General features: G+C 43.1%; 1 protein-coding gene across 7 annotated transcripts in view; it reads left to right on the forward strand.

Annotated features, from left to right (window-relative positions):
* LOC140467039 (semaphorin-3A-like) overlaps positions 1-19,030 on the forward strand; it is a 436,589-nt gene that overhangs the window by 148,587 nt on the left and 268,972 nt on the right. For all 7 annotated transcript variants that reach the window (XM_072563099.1, XM_072563101.1, XM_072563098.1 and 4 more), the window contains one exon: positions 11,857-12,048. In XM_072563099.1, coding sequence (XP_072419200.1) covers positions 11,937-12,048 — 112 coding nt within the window. In that variant the 5' untranslated portion in view covers positions 11,857-11,936. The remainder of the gene's footprint in view (positions 1-11,856; positions 12,049-19,030) is intronic.

The raw sequence follows: 19,030 nt of genomic DNA on the forward strand, positions 1-19,030 counted from the left end.
ACTTACCCGCATTCTCCCCGTAGCCCTTAATTCCTTGTGACATCAAGAATCTATCAATCTCTGCCTTGAAGACATTTAGCGTCCTGGCCTCCACTGAACTCCACGGCAAGGAATTCCACAGGCCCACCACTGTCTGGCTGAAGAAATGTCTCCATGTTTCTGTTCTGACGTTACTCTCTCTAATTCTAAGGCTGTGCCCACGGGTCCAAGTCTCCTCGCCTAACGGAAACAATTTCTTAGCGTCCACCCGTTCCAAGCCATGTATTATCTTGTAAGTTTCTATAAGATCACCCCTTAACCTTCTAAACTCCAATGAGTACAATCCCAGGATCCTCAACCGTTCCTCATATGTTAGACCTACCATTCCAGGGATCATCCGTGTGAATCTCCGCTGGACACGTTCCAGTGCCAGTATGTCCTTCCTGAGATGTGGGGACCAAAACTGGACACAGTACTCCAAATGGGGCCTAACCAGAGCTTTATAAAGTCTTAGTAGCACAATGGTGCCTTTATATTCCAACCCTCTTGAGATAAATGACAACATTACATTTGCTTTCTTAATCACGGATTCAACTGCATGTTTACCTTTAGGGAATCCTCGACGAGCACTCCCAGATCCCTTTGTACTTTGGCTTTACGAATTTTCTCACCGTTTAGAAAGTAGTCCATGCTTGTATTCTTTTTTTCAAAGTGCAAGACCTCGCATTTGCTCACATTGAATTCCATCAGCCACTTCCTGGATCACTCTCCCAAACTGTCTAGATCCTTCTGCAGCCTCCCCACCTCCTCAGTACTATCTACCTGTCCACTATCTTCGTATCATCGGCAAACTTCGCTAGAATGCCCCCAGTCCCTTCATCCAGATCATTAATATATAAAGTGAACAGCTGTGGCCCCAACACTGAATCCTGTGGGACACCGCTTGTCACTGGCTGCCATTCCGAAAAAGAACCTTTTATCCCAACTCTCTGCCTTCTGTCAGACAGCCAATCCCCAATCCATGCCAGTAGCTCACCTCGAATACCATGGGCCCTCATCTTGCTCAGCAGCCTCCCGTGTGGCACCTTATCAAAGGCCTTTTGGAAGTCTAGATAGACAACATCCACTGGGTTTCCCTGGTCTAACCTACTTGTCACCTCTTCAAAGAATACCAACAGGTTTGTCAGGCATGATCTCCCCTTACTAAATCCATGTTGACTTGTTCTAATCTGACCCTGCTCTTCCAAGAATTTAGAAACCTCATCCTTTACGATGGATTCTAGAATTTTACCAACAACCGAGGTTAGGCTAATTGGCCTATAATTTTCCATCTTTTGTCTTGATCCTTTCTTGAACAATGGGGTTACAACAGTGATCTTCCAATCATCTGGACTTTCCCTGACTCCAGTGACTTTTGAAAGATCTCAACCAATGCCTCCGCTATTTCCTCAGCCACCTCCCTCAGAACTCTAGGACGTAGCCCATTAGGGCCAGGAGATTTGTCAATTTTAAGACGTTTTTAGCTTTTCTAGCACTATCTCTTTTGTAGTGGCAACCATACTCAACTCAGCCCTCTGACTCCCTTTAATTGTTGGGATATTACTCATTCACCCCAGTCACTGTGAAGACTGACGCAAAGTACTTATTAAGTTCTCCAGCCATTTCCTTATCTCCCATCACTAGCCTTTCAGCATCAGTTTGAAGTGGCCCAATGTCTACTTTTGCCTGTCATTTGTTTCTTATGTATTGAAAGAAACTTTGACTATCATTTCTAATATTACTGGCTAGCCTACCTTCATATTTGATCCTGTCCTTCCTTATTTCTCTCTTTGTTATCCTCTGTTTGTTTTTGTAGCCTTCCCAATCTTCTGATTTCCCACTGCTCTTGGCCACTTTATAGGATCTCTCTTTTTCTTTAATACGTTTCCTAACTTCCTTTGTCAGCCATGGCTGTCTAATCCCTCCCCGGATAATCTTTCTTTTCTTGGGGATGAACCTCTGTACTGTGTCCTCAATTATACCCACAAACTCCTGCCATTTTTGTTCTACTGTCTTCCCCGCTAGGCTCTGCTTCCAGTCGATTTTAGTCAGTTCCTCTCTCATGCCCCTGTAATTACCTTTGTTTTACTATAACATCATTATATCCGATTTTGCCTTCTCTCTTTCAAACTGCAGACTGAACTCTACCATATTATGATCGCTGCTTCCTAAGTGTTCCCTTACTTTAAAGTCTTTTATAAAGTCTGTTTCATTACATAGCACTAGGTCCAGAATAGCCTGCTCCCTTGTGGGCTCCATGACAAGCTGTTCCAAAAAGCCATCCTGTAAGCATTCCATGAATTCCCTTTCTTTGGATCCACTGGCAACATTATTTACCCAGTCCACCTGCATATTGAAGTCTCCCATGATCACTGTGACCTTGCCTTTCTGACATGCCTTTTCTATTTCCCGGTACATGTTGCGCCCCTGGTCCTGACCACTGTTAGGAGGTCTGTACATAACTCCCACTATGGTTTTTTTGCCTTTGTGGTTCCTCAATTCCACCCACACAGACTCCACATCATCTGACCCTATGTCGTTCAGTGCCATAGATTTAATTTTGTTCTTAACTAACAAGGTCACCCCGCCCCCTCTGCCCACCTCCCTGTCTTTTCGATAAGTTGTAAATCCTTGGATGTTTAACTGCCAGTCCGGACCCCCCTGTAACCAAGTCTCTGTGATGCCTACCACATCATAATCATTCACGATGATCTGTGCCTTTGTTCACCTACTTTGGTACGAATGCTACGAGCATTCAGGTAAAGTGCCTTAATGCTAACATTCTTATCATTATAGATATTGGAAGTCATTAGATGTCCTAAGTTATCCTTCCTTTTTGTTGCATTCCTAGTCTGCCTCAAGGTTAAATCCACCTGCATACATGCTATCCTGCTGCTTATCTTTCCATTTAACTCCATACTCCCTGTCGCTTTTACTTTCCCTTCCCCCCAACTCAGAAGTTTAAAGTCCTACTGACCACCCTATTTATCCTCTTCGCTAGAACATTGGTACCTGATCGGTTCAGGTGGAGACCGTCCCAACGGTACAGATCCCCCCTGTTCCAAAACTGATGCCAATGCCCCATGAAGTGGAATCCCTCTTTCCCACACTAATCCCTTAGCCACGTGTTTTCTTATTTTCCCTAATTTTCCCTAATTTTCCCTACTTCCCTAATTTTCTTATCCATATGCCAATTGGCACATGGCTCGGGCAGTAATCCGGAGGTTATGACCCTTGAGGACATGTACTTCAATTTCCTTCCTAGTGCTTGATAATCCCCAAACAGGTCCTCCACCCTAGCTTTGCCTATGTTGTTAGTCCCAACGTGGACCACAACAACTGGATCCTTCCCCTCCCGCTCCAATATCCTTTCAAACCGGTCGGAGATGTCTCGCACCCTGGCACTGGGCAGGCAACACACCCTGCGGGACTCCCGATCCGGCTCACGTAGGATACTATCTGTCCCCCTAATTATAGAATCCCCTATAACAACTACTTGAATTTTGCTCCCCCCTCTTGAATGGCCTTCTGCACCATGGTGCCATGGTCAGCTGGCTCATCCTGTCCAGAGCCCTTTTCCTCATCTGTACAGGGAGCAAGAATCTTATAGCTGTTGGACAAGGTCAAGGGCTGAGGGTCCTCCACTCCTGAACTCAGGTTCCCCCTACCTGCCTCACTTACAGTCACATTCTGATGTCCCTGATCACTCACTGAATGTGAATGACTTAATCTCTCAGGTGTGACTGCCTCCTGAAACAAAGCGTCCAGGTAACTCTCCCCCTCCCGGATGTGCCGCAGTGTTTGAAGCTCAGATTCCAGATCATCAACTCTGATCCGGAGTTCTTCCAGCAACCAACACTTGCTGCAGATGTGGTCACTGCCATTCACAGTGGGATCAGCCAGCTCCCACATCATACAGCTACAGCACATCACCTGCCCAGCCATCTCTCCTTAGTTAATTACTTTATTACTTTATATAGGTTTGAGTTAAAATACTTTCTGGTACCTCTCTGCTATAGTCTTTTTCTAAAAACCAATTAATAAATAAACCATAAAAAGTACATTTTTAACCATTCACCAATAAAGAAATAGAAAATCCTTACCTTAACAAAGCAGAGTCCTATTTTTGGTTCGGGGCGGGGGGAAGTGGGAGACACAACACGTGTAGTGTCTCGGGTTCAGCCACTGCCCAGATATATTCCCGGCAGTCCCCTGGTCGTCGCTCCCGCTCTTCCTACTTAGTAACTAGGTTAGAGGAGGAGGGCGGGTGGGAGACACTACAGTTGTAGAGTAGATTTAGCCGCCTTGCTGATATATATGGTCACTGCTTTCCTTCCCGGCTGCCCCTCTGGTCCCTGTCACTTCCCCCGCTGCTCTCACTCCTTCTCCGCTGCTGCTTGCACTTAAAATGGCCATTAGTGTCGAAGGGTCAGTATTTATACTCACTGCTGACCTTCCCGGCTACCCCTCTAGTCCCTGTCACTTCCTCCACTGCTCTCACTCCTTCTGTGAAAGAGAAAAACACCGCTGCCCGCTACCGGTAAGTAATTTTAATAAAAACTAACTTACCTTATCTGCAGTCTTCCGAGTTCGAACTACCTCCGCTGCTGCTCGTACTTAAAAATGGCTGATCTGATAATCCTCAACTCCTGTTGCCTGTCTTTTTCCCATAATCCTTGATTCCCTGACTAAATAAAATAAAATTCTGTCTATCTCAGCCTTGATTATGCTTATTGATTCAACATCAACAACCTTTTGTGATCAAGAATTCCATATCTTCACCATTCACTAGAGAAAAATACCTGCTTCATTTCTCTCCTAACTGGATGACTCCTTATTCAAAGAATTTGCTCTCTGTCCCTAGACTCTCCCACAAGGGGAACCAACCTGTCTCGCAGTCCAGTCCCTGAAGAATCTTGCCTGTTGCAATACGGTTGTGTCTCATTCTTCTGAGTACATGCTCAACCTACTCACCCTCTGCTCAGAATAAAATCCTTCCATTCCCAGGGTCAACCTAATGAACCTTCTCCAGACTGCCTCTGCCTCTGCCTCTGACCCAAATCCGTTTCTGATGCTGCTCAACACCTTCAAGGATTATTTCCACTGATTTTCTGTCTGATGATCCTTTGTCTCATGCTTATTTTGTAAAAGATCACTTGTACCCATAACTTCCCTATTCATTTGCTTTTCCATGAAAATAACAAACCAATTTCTGATGACAAGCTTTATATCTTAACGCTAGCTTAGATTTAACTGAATGAGAGAAAAGCTTAATACAGTCAGTTTTGCTAATACACATGTTTCTTCAACACAAATTGGCCTTAACATGATTGAAGAATTGAGACTGTTATTGTTGTACGTGAACTTTCCTTACCTGTATTGGCGATAATGCGATTCTGGCACGACGATGGCACTATTTTCTTATAATGCAAGATTCCACAAGAACTGAACTACTCGTTATATCAGAACTGTCTATAGATCCATGCCTTCATTTCCATTTTTCCACTTTACAATGCAACATATTTTCTTACTTCCAACCCCACGATCACTGCTGGCATTTCCTCTCTCTAATTCCAATCACAAATAGCATCAGTTTCCTATTTTCATTACATCCATCAACTGCCCTTCCCCATCTTCACTCTCTGTTTCAAAAAACATTTGACTATTTCTTCAGTCTGTCCCTATATTCTCTCGCCTGCCTGATGCCTATCACAATCAATAACTTGAGGATCATTGTGCAGTTATAAATCTGTTGTGACTGCAACATAATCACAATAAGATGTTGAAGTTATAGATGCTTGGCCTGTGTTTTTCTTTTTGCTTATTAGGGAGTGCAGGAAGTAAAAGATCTCAATTTCCTGATTTGGAGATGCTGGTGTTGGCCTGGGGTGGATAAAGTTAAAAATCACACAACACCAGGTTATAGTCCAACAGGTTTAATCAGAAGCACTAGCTTTTGGAGTGACGCTCCTTCATCAGGTGGTTGTGGAGGACATTATTTCCTGACTGTTCCTCCACAACCCACAATACTCCACAACCACCTGATGAAGGAGCAGCGCTCTGAAAGCTAGTGCTTCCAAATAAACCTGTTGGACTATAACCTGATGTTGTGTGATTTTTAACTTCGTTCCGCACAAAAGCTGGGAACAGTAAAGTTAGGAAAAATGTTCACTGTTAATTTATTAATAACTGAATAAGTTAACGTCGTGTATTTTGATAATTCCTGGCTGTGGGCATTGTTCTCAGTTGTACCATTACCAAGTTCTTTTCCTTTGCAAGCAGCAGCAGATTTTCCATTCTTTCTGAAGTAGAACTTTACCATTTCACAAACACAACCAGCAGATCCTGAGGCAATCAGGACTTTGACTCAGAATGATATCAGTGATAAAGACTATTATTGATTTGCTCTGCAATTTAACACCTTACTAATACACAAGCTACACTTTGGGGCCCAGCTTGGAAACAAAGCAGATGTGAGCACAGATAGGCCAAAGACATTTCAATTAGAATCCTTTGTTTTTCACATTGACTCGGACTAAATTGAATCTCATTATAGACTTTAACACTTTACAATCAGTGTACTAATTATATTTCTGTGTGTGTCTGTAAATATCATAGTAGCAAGAAAAAACTAGGCAAAGACTGAACCAAAAACAGAAGTTGTGGGAAATGCTCAGTAGGTCCGGCAGCATGTGAACAGAAATCAGAGTTAAATGTTTCTGCTCCAGTGACACTTCCTCAAAACGAACACTGAGGTCTGTACTGTTTGCTGCCTGTTAACTGTCACAAAGCTGTTTAAAGATAGTGTGCATCCTATTTACAAATAACTATGATTTGAGACCCTCAGTGACTATAGTCCAGCCGACGTCAGAATCCTCTGCAAAGTCTGACGAATTAATATGTCTCATGGACACCACTCAGACAGGACCTTATTTGTGAAAGAGTTAGAGTTAGTGCAGGTGCCTTAACCATTACCAGGAACAGACTGGGTGTGATATCATGTGCTGATTTAACACCAGCATTGCCATATTGGAGCTGCTGAAACAGTAACATTCAACTTGTTTGAGGCTACTCCATGCATACTGAACCATCATCTTGGATTTCACAGACAGTCCTGTATTTGAAGCAATTATCCCCTGGCAGGATGATAACAACTGGGATGTAATTTGTCCCTTATCCCAACCGTTCAGCGCGTGCCATTAGTAAATAAGAACCCATGTGATTTCCCCCAAATTTCCACACTAACACCAAAATGTCCTATAAATTGATTTCCTGACAGATGATCACTCTGGTTCCACTATTCTCTCTTCACCATACACAGCTGAACATGCATTTGATACTATAAAGGACCCCAAACTTCCAACCCATTATTCCCAAACATCTCTGGTTAAAGGTTACGCTGACAGGTTAGTTATTTGGTTGTTGTATTATTTCTTCCAGCCTCTACATTTCCATACCTGATCGAAGTTTCTGCAGTTTATTACAGAGACACTACTTTGGGTGAATTAATGTCTGTTTACAAACCAATAGTTTCCTGACAAAGCAGTGGCCCGTGAGAGTTTCCTTTTGGCATTGACCATGATGAAAATAATGAACAGAGGTCATGCACAGCTGCTTAAAGAGGAATGAGGAGAAATGGGTGACAAACACTCAGCAATGCCCCTCCCCAACAATCCAAAGGGATAGATAAATGCAGTCGCACCTGTCACCCTATCACGCCATTAACTCCTGCTGGCTCTTGTTATGGGCTGCCTTCTGGAATAAGGAAGACAGTGTGTCAGAGTGTGAGCAGTCACAAACTGTGAGATAGAATCCCTACAGTGTGGAAACAGGCCATTGGCCAACAAGTCCACACCAACCCTTCAAAGAGATTCCCACCCAGACCCATTCCCTTGCCTTATTTACTGTATATTTCCTCTGATTAATGCACCTACCCTACATTACAGGGTAAAAACAAGGACTGCAGAAGAAGGAAACCAGAGTATAGATTAGAGTGGTGCTGGAAAAGCACGGCAGGTCAGACAGCATGCGAGGAGCAGGAAAATCGACGTTTTGGGCAAAAGCCCTTCATCAGGAATAGAGGCAGGGAGCCTCCAGGGTGGAGAGATAAATGGGAGCAGAGGTAGGGATGGGGAGAAAGTAGCAAAAGGATACAATAGGTGAAAGGGGGTGGGGATGAAGATGATAAGTTAGAGAGGAGGGTGGAGTGGATAGGTGGGAAGGAAGATATGCAGGTAGGACAAGTCATGGGGATGGTGCTGAGCTGGAAGGCTGGGGAAGGGGAAATGAGGAAACTAGTGAAGTCCACATTGATGCCCTGGGGTTGGAGTGTACCAAGGCGAAAGATTAGATTAGATTACTTAGTGTGGAAACAGGCCCTTCAGCCCAACAAGTCCACACTGATCCGCCGAAGCGCACACACCCAGATCCATTCTCCTTCACTTACTCCTGCACCTAACATTACGGGCAATTTAGCATGGCCAATTCACCTGACCTGCACATGTTTGGACAGTGGGAGGAAACCAGAGCACCCGGAGGAAACCCACGCAGATACAGGGAGAATGTGCAAACTCCACATAGTCAGTCGTCTGAGGCAGGAATTGAACCCGAGTCTCTGGCGCTGTGAGGCAGCAATGCTAACCACTGTGCCACCGTGCCGCCCAGAGGGAGTTTAAATTTTGGGCCACGGGGCAGTGGGGTTGATTGATGCGGGTGTCCTGGAGATGTTCCCTAAAGCGCTCTGCTAGAAGTCTTCCAGTCTCCGGGACTTCTCCAGGACACCCGCACCAATCAACCCCATCGCCCCATGGCCCAACATTTCAACTCCCCCTCCCACTCTGCCGAGGACATGGAGGTCCTGGGCCTCCTTCACCGCCGCTCCCTCACCACCAGACGCCTGGAAGAAGAACGCCTCATCTTCTGCCTCGGAACACTTCAACCCCAGGGCATCAATGTGGACTTCAACAGTTTCCTCATTTCCCCTTCCCCCACCTCACCTCAGCTCCAACCTTCCAACTCAGCACCACCATCATGACCTGTCCTATCTGCCTATCTTCCTTTCTACCTATCCACTCCACCCTCCTCTCTGACCTATCACCTCCATCCCCTCCCCCACTCACCTATTGTACTCTATGCTACTTTCTCCTCACTCACACCACCTCCCCCCCTCTCATTTATCTCTCCAACCTGCCCCTATTCCTGATGAAGGACCTTTGCCTGAAATGTCTATTTTCCTGCTCCTCGGATGCTGCCTGACCTGCCGTGCTTTTCCAGCACCTCTCCAATCTATACCCTACATTACAGGCAATTTAGCATGGCCAATTTACCTAACTCATACATCTTTTCACTGCAGGAGGAAACTGGAGCACCCAGAGAATCCCCCCCCCCCCCCGACACATAGGGAGAATGTGCAAACTTTACACAAGCAGTCATCCAAAGCTGGAATTGAACCTGGGTCCCTAGCACTGTGAGGCAGCAGTGATAACCACTGAGCCACTGTGTATATAGGCATGAGGCTTGTGGCAGTGCTAAGTATGAGAGGGTGAACTGAAACTATGAATATTAGTGGGTAAGCTTCTGGATAGAGATTGTTGGAATCTGAATGAGTGTGTGGTGAATTGAATAGTGGTTGGATCTAGTGATGCAATTGATTGGATTCTCACAAGTTACTCCAGTATAGAGATCCTCCATTGTGGCCTTATGGTGACCTGATCAGATGCACAGCCAATAGTATAACTCCAGTGTGCCAGCTTCACATTGTCCTTCGTTTCTGAACCTTAGATTGGTGGCTATAGGCATGTCTCTGATAAATGCTACTGGTCTGAGTTACATGTTGGAATCAAAAGAGGAGAACTTTGAGATGTTGTTATAGATTAGGCCAAAGCTACAACTTTTAATTTCTACCTTGTTTGTTTGTATTATTTACAGGGCATGAGGTGCATCATAACATTGCCTCTTACTTAGCCAGCAAGTTTAGTAGGAACCAAAGTTATGTTTAAACCATTTACTGATGTTTAGCTTCTTTGAAATAGAAACTATTTTCTCTTTGATGTCTTTTCATCCACAGTAAGATTTACCAGTGGATTATTGGTTGCTTGTATGTTTGTAGAAATGCAGGCTTTCTCTTTAGACATGGGTATTTTTAGCTGTTGTTCATTATTCTTAATGAACACCTTTAAACATCTTTTAATTCTGGATCTGTGTTCTCAGATCCTGGTATTTAGCTGTGCAATATGATTAGCTACAAACACTTTAACAATTGTTAAAAGGTTTCTTAAAACAATATTATGATTGTGAAAGAGGGTTCTGGTGATGCTCAACATTCCTTTAAACAATAGCTTTGCTGAAAATGGTTGTTCCTTAGTGGAAGGTGACCTAATCTAACCTTACAGAAGCTTTTCGTGTTTTTGTTCTTTTTGGGTGGAATTCCTAGTTGCTGAAGGCTAAAGCTCTCACAGTCTCCAACCACTTTTCCCCACTCTCAAACTAACCTGCCTTTATTTGCATTCACTGAACATCTCTGCTCTTCACTGGATTGCCTGCATTGGATTGATTTAGAATAAACAATGACATTTTTGTCTTTCAGTTAATGCCTTATTCCCATATGTGAGAAATGAAGTCCAGAGTGCCACAGGGTGGCAGGATGGACTCAAACAAACTCCTTCAACAAAATATTTGTCTCATAAAAAAATGAAGTTTTATTTTGTGTTCTTTGTTGTCCAGTTCCCTAATGCAGAGTTTGAACTGTGAAAATGAAAAATGTTTCAAATTTATTTGCCAGAGAAACTGATAGAGACTGTGTGTGTGTTTGTCTGTGTGTGTATATGACAAAAAGAAAGAGACAGAGAGAGCAAGTGCACATATACACACACTGTTGTCCCTGTGTCATATTAAAGGATTTAATTTGAGCCTGCAGCCCTAGGCAATAGAGTTCTAGGGATTAGGAAAAAGTGTGGGAACGACCAAAATTGATGATTTGTTTAATTTGAATATTGAAACGCCACAATGGATCAACTGAAAAGAAATGCTGATTCCACTGTGTAGTATAGACAGAGGTTAAATGACTAAAATCCAACCAACAGGGACTAGTACGTGCGAGAAACATGAATCATCTATAGTAGCTCTTGTTAAAGTGCAAAACAATATTTTCATTTAATCCATAGAGATATGAGGAAGTTATGATTTCTTCCCCCTTAATGATGTGCATCACAAATGACTGGCTTCCTTTATCGTATCTTTTGGAGAGAGTCCCAGCTGGTTAAATTGAACTCACGTCCTGACGGGGGTGTCCATTTGAAAGCTGCAGGAACGAGACCGTTCTCTCTCTCTCTCTCTCTCTGTGTGTCACACACTCCACAGCTCCGGCTGTTTTAGGCAGTGGTGCAGCACCAAGGGAGGAGTGAGATGTACACCACTGGCTTGCTCCTCTGTTGTCATTTAACCTTTAGAACAGAGAGCAGAAGAGTCTGCACTAACAGAGCTCATCGTCTATTGCCTTCAGTGAAATAAAGTGGGAGCTCTTTCTGCCTGCCTGCTTTCAATACAGTGAAGCCAAGGAGAGGATTAGTCGAAGCTAGCAGCTAAAAAAAGGAGCACAGTAAATAAAAGGGCACCCTACAAGAACAGTGCTGCCGTTTTCAAAAGCTTCATGTTCCCACAGAAAAGGCTTCAGTTGTACCTCATAATCTCGCATCAAGCTGAATGTGGTCATCAACCTGGGTGTGTAAAACATTATTCCACTTGACTGGTGGAATGAGCAGTTGTTGGAAGAAAGATCTTGTGGTAGAGGCTGGCTCAGTCATTTGTACCACGCTGACACTGTTCACCTGTCACCTGCAGGTTCTAGGCTTCCTCTGACTGTGTGAGGTTTATAATCCAGAGACGTTGTACTCAAGCTTCACTGGAAGAAACTGCAAACCATGGGCTGGTTCACCGGGAATCTAGCGCTCTGCTCCAGCTTGCTGATTTTAGCTGCAGTGAACTGTCAAAGAGGAAAGAACAATGTTCCAAGATTGAAGCTCTCCCACAAAGGTAACCAATTCTCATTCTGTGCTTTCCTTTACTCTGTTTATATTAATTTCCCATTCATTGATGTAAAGTGATTCTTTTGCATTTGTGTAACTCTTCACTTTGGATTGCATATTTTCTATCAGCAATGAATTCTTTGTGGCATTTTTTAAAGTGTAATTTGTATATTTAATCTCAAGTTTTATAGGAATACGCTTTATTTCCTTAACATGTTAAACTGTGCATGGAAATAAACTTTGGAATCATATAGAATGAAACACTTAATTTCTACATAATTGCAATCACACAAGCAAGTACAAATTTTAAAACATCTATTGAAGACAAATGCATTCGCTTTATTAAAGTGAGTGGGCACAATGTTAAAATAAATATTGATTATTTCAGCAGAAAATGTCTTGATTCTGGGACTAACATTTTTTTTCTGGAGCTGTGCTATCTGTATGGTTCACAGAAACAGGAACCACATTACAGTTTATGTTTGTAAAATTATCTCAAATTTCTTAATCCTAAATATATTGTCGTAATGTGAGTTCATCTTAAGTCAAGCTGTAGGTTTAACCTAATGATTACCATTATTTATTTAAAGTTTGCTGCAGTTTTTAAAATTCTGACAAACTGTGATTAGCAAGATCATTGATTCATTGTTTACATTGAGAAATGGGTGGGATTTTGGAATTAATTCACTAAAACAAGCTGTAGAAACCCTTAAAATATCTAGAGTTTCAAGTATTAAGAGAGAAATTTTGACTTGTTCAGTCAGCATGAACAATACACAGGTAATGGAGTTAATGTTTTCAGGTCCAATGACCCTTCCTAGAACTTACACCTTTTTCCCCTTACTATTTCTAATTTCCACCCATATTGTTTCAACCTTCTCTGTATAGAACCTACATCGTCTCCCATTACCGTACTGATGTCATCCTTCAGTATCAGAGCTACACCACCTCCCTTTCCTTCCTGTCTATCCTTCCAAATAGTCTGATACCCCTCAGATATTTAACTCCCCATCGTAACCACCCTGCAACCATGTCTCTGTGATGTCCACTAAATCATATCCATTTGTGATGATTTGTGCCGTCAACTCCTTTATCTTGTTTGAATGCTGCGAGCATTGAGGGGAAGTGCTCCTTTGCTAGTTTTTATTTTGAACCTTAACACCTCCACCAGAAGAACCTTTGTTTTTAAATATTCCCACTCTTTTTGTCAAACCCTAGTTTCCACTCATCTTAGCGTGACGTTGCTCGGTAGTGAACTCCATGTGCTGTAGGAAGTCTCAAAGTTGTTAGGGAGGGATTTCCAGGATTTTGACCTGGTGACAGTAAAGGAACGGTCATGCATTTCCAAGTCAGGATGGTGAGAGTGTCTTTGAGGGTAATTGGGAACACCACCACGCACAATGTGAAAACAGTCTTTGCTTTGATGTTAGTTTGAAATATTACACAAAAGCGGAATTGACATTGATCAGTTTAGTGTTCCTTCTTCATCATCATATCTAATTTCAGACTGATATTGGTCGTGCATTTTTTAAAAAAGATTCAAGTTCTTTAATTCAAGCATGTATTCTTCTTTCAACACATTTCATTTAGCATAAATCCAAATTTGACTTGCAATTTTGTTTGAGTTCAATATTGTTCCTAATGTTCTACAATGAAAATCCAGCTCAGAATGTGCCATTCAGCCCAGCATGAACAAGGTAGCAATGACAGAGAAAAGATTGAGGCACACAATATCTTGTGCAGCCCCTGGTCATAAATATGTCTAAATCCCAGGTCTGGAGGTGGAAAACAGTTTGCCTTGCCAGGGGTTTGTGACACTGAATTCAGGCGAAAATTTAGCCCAATGGATGTGATGCCTCAGTGAGCAGCAAATCAAAATCCAGAAATGCAAAACATACCCTGAGATTGAGCGTGCACGCTTACATACTGATAGCACAAGGATATAAAGAAATTTGTTTTCAGACAAGTGGCTGGTTTAACATATGTTTTAGGATTCAGCATTCCTGGTCATCTTGCGGGGCAAAGAAGGATCCGATTAACAGAGCCGTGCACCCAACTCCGTGTACATGGCTTGACATCGGAACAGGCATAAACAGGACAGATGTGGGGCAGGATGTTCCCAATGACTGGGAGTCCAGAAAGAGGGATCACTACCTCAGAGTGTGAGGTAGGCCATTTAGAACTGAGACAAGGAGAAATTTCTTCACCCACAAAAATAGTCAATGCCAAAACCATGTCTGGTTTCAAGGAGTTGGATATTGCAGTTGGGGCTAACAGGATCAAAGAGTATTGGAGAAAAGCAGGAATAGACTATTAGGTTGGATGATCAGTTATTATCATAATGAATAGCAGAGTACACCCAAAGGGCCGAATGACCTTCTCCTGTTCCTGATTTCTGTATTTGGAACATTGGACAGTTTGCATGTAAGGTGTGCGACTGACTGCAGCATTTACGTTCCTCAAAGGCACCCATGTCACACAAAGCTTAAGGCCAAATTGTAACTTCACTGTGGTGTAACTTGTATCTGTTTCAGATTTATTCATTCTTTTAATCATTCATGGGATATGGATGTTTCTGGGTAGGCAGCATTTATTGCGCAGAGGGCAGTTAAGGGTCATAGAACATAGAAAGGTACAGCATAGAACAGGCCCTTTGACCCACAATGTTGAGCCGAGGATTATTCCTAATCCAAAATTAAATAACTTAACCTACTCACCCCTCAACTCACTGCTATCCATGTGCATGTCCAGCAGTCACTTAAATGTCCCCAATGACTCTGCTTCCACCACCACCGCTGGCAAAGCATTCCATGCATTCACAACTCTCTGTGTAAAGAACCTACCTCTGATGTCTCCATTATACTTTCCTCCTAATATCTTCAAACTATGACTTCACGTACCAGTCAATCCTGTCCTCGGGAAATGTCTCTGGCTATTGACTCTATCCATGCCTCTCATTGCCTTGTATACCTCGATCAGGTCTCCTCTCTTCCTCCTTCTCTGCAGAGAGAAAAGTCCAAGCTTAGTCAATCTCTCTCGTAAGACAAGCCTTCCAGTCCAGGCAGCATCCTGGTAAATCTTCTTTGCACCCTCTCCAAAACCTCTGAATCTTTCCTTTAATAGGGGTTGACCAGAACTGGACACAATATTCCAAGTGTGGTCTCACCCGGGTCTTGTAGAGCTGCAGCAAAACCACACAGCTCTTAAACTCGTTCCCCCTGCTAATGAAAACCAAAAGACTGTATGTTTTCTGCACATTCAAAGTTTGTGAGAAGATTTGTAGCTCGGGTGCTCATTATTGTGGTTCTGCTCGCCGAGCTGGGAATTTGTGTTGCAGACGTTTCGTCCCCAGTCTAGGTGACATCCTCAGTGCTTGGGACCCTCCTGTGAAGCGCTTCTGTGATCTTTCCTCCAGCATTTGTAGTGGTTTCTGAACATCCCTATCTGCTTGGGTTGCAATTTTGAGGGATCTATGCACTTGAACACCAAAACCCCTCTGTTCCTCCACACAGCCAAGAATCCTGTCTTTAATCCTAGATTCAGCATTCAGGTTCAACCTTCCAAAATGCATCACTTCACATTTATCCAGGTTGAACTCCATCTGCCATTTCTCAGCCCAGCTCTGCATCCTGTCTTTGCTACAGCCTGCAATAGCCCTCAATACTATCAATGGCAACTTTTGTGTCATCGGCAAATTTACTAACCCATCCCTCAACCTCCTCATCCAAGTCATTTATAAAAACTACAAAGAGCAGAGGCCCAAGAACAGAGAGCCCTGTGGGACCCCAATCATCACTGACCTCCAGGCAGAATACTTTCCATCTACAACCATTCTCTGCCTTCTGTCAGCCAAGCAATTCTGAATCCAGATAGCCAAATCTCCCTGTATCCCATACATCCTGACTTTATAGATGAGCCTACCATGGGGAACCTTCTCAAATGCCTTGCTGAAGTCCATATACACCACATCCACTGCTCTACTTTCATCAACCTATCTTGACACCTCCTCAAAGAACTTGATAAGATTTGTGAGGCATGACCTGCCCCCCACAAAGCCATGATGACTGCATTTAATCACACTATGCTTTTCTAACTAGTCATAAATCCTACGCCTCAGAATTTTTCCAAAACCTTGCTGACCACAGATGTGAGACTGACTGGTCTGTAATTGCCTGGGATTTCCCTGTTACCCTTCTTAAAAAGAGCAAAAGCATTCTCCTCCCTCCAATCCTCTGGTACATCTCCCGTGGAGAGAAAGGAAGCAAAGATCTTCGCCAGCGCCTTAGCAACGTCCTTTCTCACTTCCTGGAGCAGCCTAGGATAAATCTGGTCTGGCCCTGGGGACTTTTCAATTTTAATGTTCACCAAATTTCCTGCACATCAACTTCATCAACCTTGATCTGTTCAAGCCTGTTTCCCAGCTCCTCAAAGTTCTCATTCACAACAAGATGCATTTCCTTCGTGAAAACCTAAGCAAAAGCTCATTTAGGGCTTCCCCTATCTGCTCAGACTCCACCCACAAGTTCCCTCCACTATCCCTGAATGGCCTTACCTTCTCCTTGGTCATTCTCTTATTCCTCAAGTATGAGTAAAATACCTTTGGGTTCTCCCTAATCCTTCTTGCCAAGCCTTTCTTGTGCCCCCTCCTGGCTCTCCTCAGTCCATTTCTGAGCTCCTTTCTAGCGAGCCTGTAATCCTCTAAAACTGTGCTAGATCCTCGCTTCCTCCACCTTACGTGGGCTGCCTTCTTCCTTTTGAAGAGAAGCTCCTCTGTTCTCGTCATCCAAGGTTCCTTAATCATACCCCTTGCCTGTTTCAGAGGAACAAAGTTGTGCATCACTCGCAACAACTGCTCCTTAAATAGTCTGCTGTGCCCTTCCTGTGGAACAAATGCTCCCAATCTGTACTTTCCAACTCCTGCCTGATAGCATCATAATTTCCTTTTCCCCAATTGAATATCTTCCCTCGGTAACTGCTCCTTTCCCTCTCCATGTGAAGCAGTCAAGATCACTGTCATCAAAGTGTTCTGAGATCTGACACCTGTCCTGGCTCATTGCCGAGCACCAAATCCAAATTGGCCTCTCCCCTCGTCAGCCTGTCTACATACTGAGTAAGGAAACCCTCCTGAACACATCTGACAAAAACAGCTCCATTCAAACCATCTGCACAAAGGAGGTTCCAGTCGATATTGGGAAAGTTGAAATCACCCATAACAACAACCCTGCTACATCTGCATTTTTCCAGAATCTGCCTGCCTATGAGTTCTTCAATCTCTCTACTGCTATTAGGTGGTCTGTAGAAAACCCCCAGTGTGGTGGCTGTTCCCCTGCTGTTCCTATCTTCCACCCATACTGACTCAGTAGACAAACCTTCCTCAACAACCTTCGTTTCTGTAGCTGTGATGCACTCTCTGATTAACAATGCTACACCCCCTCCTCTTTTTCCACCCTTCCTGTTCTTTTTAAACATTCTGAACCCTGGGACATAAGCAATCATTCCTGCCCCAGTGAAACCCACGTCTTCGTTATGGCTACTACGCCGTAGTCCCAAGTACTGATCCATGCTCTAAGTTCATCAATCTTATTTCTGACACTCCATGCGTTAAAGCAGACACACTTTAACTGATTCCTTTGTTTTATCACGTGAAAAACCTTCCTGATAGATTCACTTCATCCTGTCACTGCCCCATCTACAACTACCTCCCTCTCAGATATGTAGCTCTGGTTCAAACCCTCTTGCCAAACTGCTCCCTTGCTGTTCCTAACTTCCACCCATACTGACTCAGTAGACAAACCTTCCTCAATAACCTTTGTTTCTGTAGCTGTGATGCACTCTCTGATTAGCAATGCTATGAGTCTGGAGTCACATGTCCTTTAGAGAAGGAAACTGCCATCCTTACCTGGTCTAAAGGACTTTTCTGATCCCGATATGGGTTTTTGCTAACAATCAACAACAGCTTCATAATCATCATGAAATGCTTAATTCTGACTGATTCAAACTTTCTTACAAGAAGATTAAAGGAATTATTGGAGCTGATTCTCAAATGGTGGAGAAGTCCCAGCTGTCAGTTCATGGGTTTACCATTATTGGACAGAAACACAAAGTGAGACTGACAAGCACCGATAGAACAAATCCCAAACCACACAGAATGAAAGCAACAACTTGATTTAATAGGTTCCTAAGTTCCTATTTATTTGAATTCAGCAAAATTGGAATTTCTGTGTTTTATGAAATGTGACAGTTAAAATTGAAATGATTGTAAATGACAAATGGATTCAATCTAACAATAGATACTGAAAAGCAGCATTTTTCAATGGAGCAAGATTGCAGAACTCTGAGTACAGAGGGATGTGGGAAATGAATTTCATAAGGTTGGTCTGTAGCTGCAGCAAATAGTTTGGAAGGTGATGGGATGCTGTCATTTATTACAGCACGGATGAAATATAAAAGTGTTACCATCGTTGTATAGGGTATTGGTGAGACAATACCTGGAGTGCTGTGCGCATGTTTGGTTGTCTTATTTAAGAACTAATATAATTGCAATAAAAGCTGTTCAGAAAACGTTTGCACAACTGATTCCTGGGATATGGAGGCTACCTTCTGAGGAAACATTGGATGGATTGGTCCTGTCTTCATTAGAACTGAGAAGAACAACAAATAATCTTACTGGGATATATGAAGTGCTGAGGGGACTTGAAAGGGTTCCTGGTGAATGGTGAAAGGATGTTTCCTCTTGAGAGATATCAGAACTAGGGGACATGGTTTAAAAAATAAGGTCTCAGCTACGTAAGACAGAGCTGAGGGGAAATAGAATAATAGAATTTTACAATACAGAAGGAGACTATTTGACCCAACATGTTTGTAGCAGCACCTGAAAGAGCTACCCAGCTAGTCCCACCCTCCAGAGAATGGTGGAGGTGGGGTTATTGAAGGTTTTACTGCAAAAAGATAGATTCTTAACTGTGAAAGGGAGTGTAGGTAATAGCGTG

Source organism: Chiloscyllium punctatum, chromosome 44 (genome assembly GCF_047496795.1).
Source record: "Chiloscyllium punctatum isolate Juve2018m chromosome 44, sChiPun1.3, whole genome shotgun sequence".
NCBI classification, from domain to species: Eukaryota; Metazoa; Chordata; class Chondrichthyes; order Orectolobiformes; family Hemiscylliidae; genus Chiloscyllium; species Chiloscyllium punctatum.